This window comes from Pygoscelis adeliae, unplaced genomic scaffold, assembly GCF_000699105.1.
Source record: "Pygoscelis adeliae isolate BGI_AS28 unplaced genomic scaffold, ASM69910v1 Scaffold293, whole genome shotgun sequence".
Taxonomy (NCBI): domain Eukaryota; kingdom Metazoa; phylum Chordata; class Aves; order Sphenisciformes; family Spheniscidae; genus Pygoscelis; species Pygoscelis adeliae.
This window is the reverse complement of record NW_008824362.1, coordinates 151,402-157,291: the sequence shown is the minus strand read 5'-3', so window position 1 is coordinate 157,291 and position 5,890 is coordinate 151,402. Positions and strand designations below refer to the sequence as shown.

General features: G+C 42.7%; 1 protein-coding gene across 1 annotated transcript in view; it reads right to left on the bottom strand.

Moving 5' to 3' along the window:
- FRAS1 (Fraser extracellular matrix complex subunit 1) overlaps positions 1 to 5,890 on the bottom strand; it is a 120,467-nt gene that overhangs the window by 42,758 nt on the left and 71,819 nt on the right. The window contains exon 30 of the mRNA XM_009319876.1: positions 2,544 to 2,722. Coding sequence (XP_009318151.1) covers positions 2,544 to 2,722 — 179 coding nt within the window. The remainder of the gene's footprint in view (positions 1 to 2,543; positions 2,723 to 5,890) is intronic.

Sequence of the window (5,890 nt, the reverse complement as noted above, 5' to 3'; positions counted from 1 at the left end):
AGTCACTGACGTAGTTTTGCTGAATTTTACTCCAACTGTCTGTACAGCTTAGTGGAACTTTTCATCACGGGAACAGAAAAAATAATGGGGTTTTAAACCTGCCTCCCACCCTCAAAATGACCACCATTTGTGCTGACGAGGTGAAAATAACTGGTCTTTTCACTTGGCAGTGACTCCCTGTGATCCCAACATTTTCCCAGACAGGCTGCGCTTGCATTTCACAGAGACCCGTAAAAATTTTCCATACGCCACTATAACACCAAAGTTAAGTCAATGGTATCGAACTCATAATAGCAAACCTGCAGTAATGACATACAAAGCAAATAATATTACATTTGTAAAAATGCAAAGGATCAAAACCATCCCTTAGAGATAAGCCTGCAAATGTTCACAGCAGTCCTGAGATAAGGCAAGCACCCAAAGAAATACAGCACCCTTCTTTGTTAGATTCAGTTACAGCTTTATCTTTCAGTAGGGATGAAAGTCCTCACTTGAATTCAATAGAGCACTTTGTGAGCAAGAACGGACTTCAGCACAAGCTTGATTTCAAGAAAATGCATGCTCTGCTGAAATGAATGAAATTGTTTTAGCCATTTGCTGGACCTGTTCTGAATTGCTGTCAACTGAACGGTAATTGCCAAAACACTGATGAAAACAACGTGTCGGCCCTTTCTGAGATGCCCCAACCCACAGTTCAAGACTCAGACAGATGTGTTGCGGTGTCCTGATGTGACCCAGGCCATCGCGGCTTCCCTTCTCTGTAGGGCTCTCCATACAATTATTGCTACCGCTCCAAGATACTAAACCCAAACATTTAAGCCATGCAAAATACATAGTCTATAAGAGGAATGTAGCAATTAAGCTGAAGATTAGCTTGTTCAACATTGAGACTCACAAATTCCTCATTATCACTTACGTTAATTACTTTAGAAATTACCTTAATTGCCTCTCCAGTGCTACAGTAATAGGTTCTGACTTGTAAACCAGATGTAACAAATACTGCATGCAAGTGTTCACGTAGGCTTAGCATTATGGGAGGCTATTAAACCTTCCAAGCAAACAGCAAGGACCTGTCTGAGGAATTGTATGGCCGTTAAACCTGTGGGGAGGTGGGATTTATTTTATATATACATCTGCTGGGAAGTATTTGTACCTTTTTGCCTGTTTGCAAGAAGTACTCTACAGCAAAAATTAAATTATTAGCTTAGGGACTGCAGAAAGTAGGAGGATCGCTTGGTTTTGGGGCTTGCAAAACAAACAATTTAAAAAAAGGCACTTGGAACACTTTGCACTTGCAGTAAATATTACAGGTTTTATGAGAGGGCAATGTATTTGCCGTGCGGTACCAAGGGGTCAAACCTCCTGTCTGAACTGCAAATGGGGCATCAAAACCGCCAGGATATGAGCTGCAGTAGCACACCTTGCACGGGGAAGTCCTTTCACAGAGGCCTGGGTCGCAGGGATGCCTTAGGAGAGCGTGGGCCAGAGGACCTCTGTATGGGTCTCCTCATGCAGATTCGGCACCCAGCCGGAGGACCTCTAGGACAGCCAAACATGTGGCTATTTGGACCCAGCTCCCCACTTTTCCCTTGTCCCCTGGGACCGGCCTCATCTCAAAGGGTGGGGAAAAGGAGGCAGCAGGTTACAAGAAGGGTGTGAGTTACCCTCTCTGTTACCTGCTCTGTTACCTCTTCTAAGGATTGCCAGGCAAAAAACATTTCCTGTTCCCCGTTGTTCCCCAAAAGCAACCCCAAGCACATCAGTAGGGTGTCCCCAAGGGTCAATCCTACCCCACAGGCAAAAGGCCAGTGGAGAAGGGATCACTGTCACAGCAAGAATCAGTTTCTGGACACACTGTGTCACGCCGATGGGATGTTACAAGCCTGCTAGTTTCATCCTGTGGAAGTTATAAGTGCAGATCTGTTTGCCGTCTCACTCTGGGGACTCTTGATCTCAGAGAGCTTTCCTGCTTAGACAAGCTAGCAGGCACTAGGGCAACGTCATTGCTTTTCTACACAACCCTTTCCTCCCTGAGATGGAATTGTTCTACAGAAAATCAGGCCAGCTATTAGTTTAATAGCTTAAACGTTAGATGCTACTTGAAAGATAATTTCCTCCAGATTTGCAATATGGCCTGTGATTTGACATCCAGAAGGTTAATGCCGCTGCATGCGGCTCAACGCTGTGGGTAGCTGGCTGGCTCCACCGCCACAGATTAAAACCTGGGGATCCACATGCAGCATAAGCTCTCTTGTGCATGAGTAAGAGTCTCCCACAAATACAATGATGGGTTGCCTCCACCCTGACACATAAGCACATGCATATTCATCTACAGGTGAGCAACACGCACCTATATACACGTAAGTTTGTATGTAAATACAAATATATATTTACACACGTATTTGTGTGTGCATGCATGTATTCATGTATGTGTTTCTATTAAAACTTTGGGTCACAAGTTACAGGGAACGGCAGACTGAGTAATCTCAGAAAAAAATGTCAGAACTGCTGTGTGCCCCCGCCGTGAATACGATGAGGAGTACCTGGAATTGGAAGGAGTCACTCTCTACTTCGGATCCAGAGTGCCTGTACCACACAATGCCTTCGTTGATGTCCTGCTGGGTAAAAGAGGTTGTAGGTGAGGCTGCTCTTCCATCAGGCAAAAGCTGCCACGAGTCTGCTGGGCCATCTGCCGGCATTGGGACCAGAAGCACCACTTCACCTGGGAAAAGCAAAGGTAAACAGCCAGGACACAACTTGTGAGAAAACAAGGAGGAATAGATGCCTTTTCACCACCTAATGAGCATCCAAGACAAATGTCCGCCTGGTCTTAGGTTTTTTCCATCTAGTGTGACTAACAAATAGCAGTAGAGCTCCTAAAAACCACTAATGGACCTTGCAACACCCCACTGACACAGGGAAATTTTATCTCCTGTTTTGGCAACGGGCAGATCAAGTAACTCGTGCAAGTACACGGAACAAATGCATGGTCAAGCAAAGAACAGGATCTGCAACTTTAAACTCCCAAAATGTCGTTCTGCCCACTGACCAGCCCATTTCAACTTTGAAATGTGCCCGTTTGATAAACTGAGCAAAAAAACAGACGCGAAGGACATGCCTCACTTTCTGAAGCTCCTGTGAAGGGACAAGGGAGAAGTGAGACACAACCAGGGTTAAAAAGCATTGCAGCAGACCATCCGTCTTCCCCTCAAGGGTACAACTCAAGTATCAGAATACAGCATACTAATTTTTTCAAGGTCAGCCCTTTTCTAGCTCTTTTAGGTACTTATTATGCCAAAAAGTATACGCAACTGACTTTTCTGAACAGAAATCTTCAACTGAAAAAGAGCTCTTATACAGAGGTCCTTTACTACATCCGTTCCATAGACTGTATAGAAAGTCTGTATGCCCTGGTTTGTAGCTCTTACTCCAAAGAGTATAGAGCTTCTGTATCTCTAACGTCCAGCTTATTTCTGATTTTCGTATTAGAAACAGATTCTCAGCTGGACTGAAACATCGCTGGCTTCACTGCAGATATGACAGAGAAGAGCCGGATCGGGGCACGTCCCACTGGTTATCAACTTTCCTCACAGACGCCTGCAAGGGTTGGGTTTTGATGTGACTACTAACATTCAACAGACTTTAATCCAAAAACATCATCCCAGTAAAATTACTCAAAGAGCCAAGCGCTACCCACCAAGAGAAGGGTATTAAAACCCTGGTCATCAATTTCACAAGTGTGAACGTTTTTCCTAACCACACATCTAAACGAAATTAAAACCTGACAAAGAGCTATAGTATCAAAATAAATGGCATGTTTTTCTATTTTACAATGTAATTGACTTGTTTTGGAGTTCACATATAATCTGTGAAAAAATTACACATTTCCCCTATCTTTACTATTCTTGACTATATATAATTTAGCCGCTCTTTAAATAACTTGTTAGTTGTATATCGTGCTTTTCTACTAGTCTTTGAAAGTATCCCTTACGGCTACCAATTCAGAAGGCACATATATTATAAATCACTTCAACTCTCCTTACAGTATTAGTCATTCTGTTATGCAAAATACCCATCATAAGCTCTCCCAGTTCATTTCCCAAAACCACCCTCAAACAGTTGGAGTAATAAAAAAAAAAATTCAGCAAGCTGAAATATCACACTTTCGTTTTATCATCAAACTCTATGCTAATATTCCCTTATCAGTGCCCTAATTACATCCCCAAACTTACAGCTTTTGCTCATGGGAGTTCACCACCTTAATCTTTCCTGTGGTTTCTGAAGATGCTAATCACATACCCAAAGGAGTTAGGGCCCGCAAGTTGTTTATCCCTCCCAAAGTAAGAGAAGAAACAATTAGAACATACGGCTGCTTTAAGCAAGATGCATGTCTACGTGTCTTATAAATTAATATTTAACGCCATCAGAAGGAACAACTCTGTGATGTTTACTTATATAGTTTATGATGAACATTTCACCTGAAACATTTTTTTTTTAAATAGAAAAGCAGCTGCTGATAGGTTACACACATGAATGTACAACTTGTGCACACTCAGGCAATTTATTGAAATATATGGAGACTATATAGCTGCAATTTCCAGAGCTGTGTAGAGGATTTAGGCACTACAGTCTCATTCATTTTAAGAAGAGTGGACACTTGCATCACTTTTCATTGGCTTTAGAAATTTCATCCTCTAAGAATGTATGTCACACGGAGCAGCTTAGGGTATAACAATACCTACTCATATAGAAGTGAGTATTTTTTCCACGTAACAGAGCTGTGTTGAGGCATCCTGTGGGCTGGGAGGAGAGCCAGGGAAGACATTGGTTCTATTTCTAGGGACAAAACAGGATGCCCAGCATAAAGAGATCCTTAGAAAGATCAACCGCTCTCCGGTGCCCAATTGCACAGAACCAAATCAAGCCCTGCAGAAGAAGGGGATCTGGAAAGAGATCCTCCTTCCCTAATTATAGCCCTTTTGTTTGGTTTCAGAGTCTTGAAATAAAGGGCAAGAAGCCTTCTTGGTCCGCGCACTTGTGCTACAGAAATGTAGCAGATAATTCTAAAGTGGTTTTCTTTCCTATCTAAAAATCAAATTATGTATTTTCTACAGGTATGAATATCTTTTCCATTACTCAAATACTAAGATAGGCAGATAAGTCCTCCTTGATTAAGGTCACATTTTCTATATTTCTCTGTCTTTCTTTTCCCTCCCTTTCTGTGAAATACTGTTTTAGATAAAATTTTGAAGTTTGTTGATTTCTACTGCTTATTCCTCACCTGCAGCTAAAAACCCATTTGTGTTACTGCAATTAATTACAGTAGAGATAATTATGGTGATACAAATACAGGATTGAAAATTTTGGTTAGGCAGCAGGAGACAAGCTCCTCAGGGAAAAATTCTTGTTTTCATGTAAACGCTTATTAGAAATGAGAAGACAGTCCTTCATCTGCAGAAAACTAAAGGGGGAATACAAATTAATTACTTCTCTTCTAAATTGCAAAAATAACATAATCTATGTTTCCATTAGGTACCGGCAGCTGTTATGGAAACCAGCCTATTATCTGTGCTGGTTTTGGCTGGGAGAGAGTTAATTTTCTTCACAGACGCTAGTATGGGGCTGTGTTTTGGATTGGTGCTGGAAAGAGGGTTGGTAACACAGGGATGTTTTCGTTACTGCTGAGCAGCGCTGACACAGAGTCAAGGCCTTTTCTGCTCCTCACCCCACCCCACCAGCGAGCAGGCTGGGGGGGCACAAGAAGCTGGGAGGGGACACGGCCGGGACAGCTGACCCCAACTGACCCAAGGGACATTCCACACCATGGGACATCATGCTCAGCACATAAAGCTGGGGGAAGAAGAAGGAAGGGGGGGACGTTCGGAGTGGG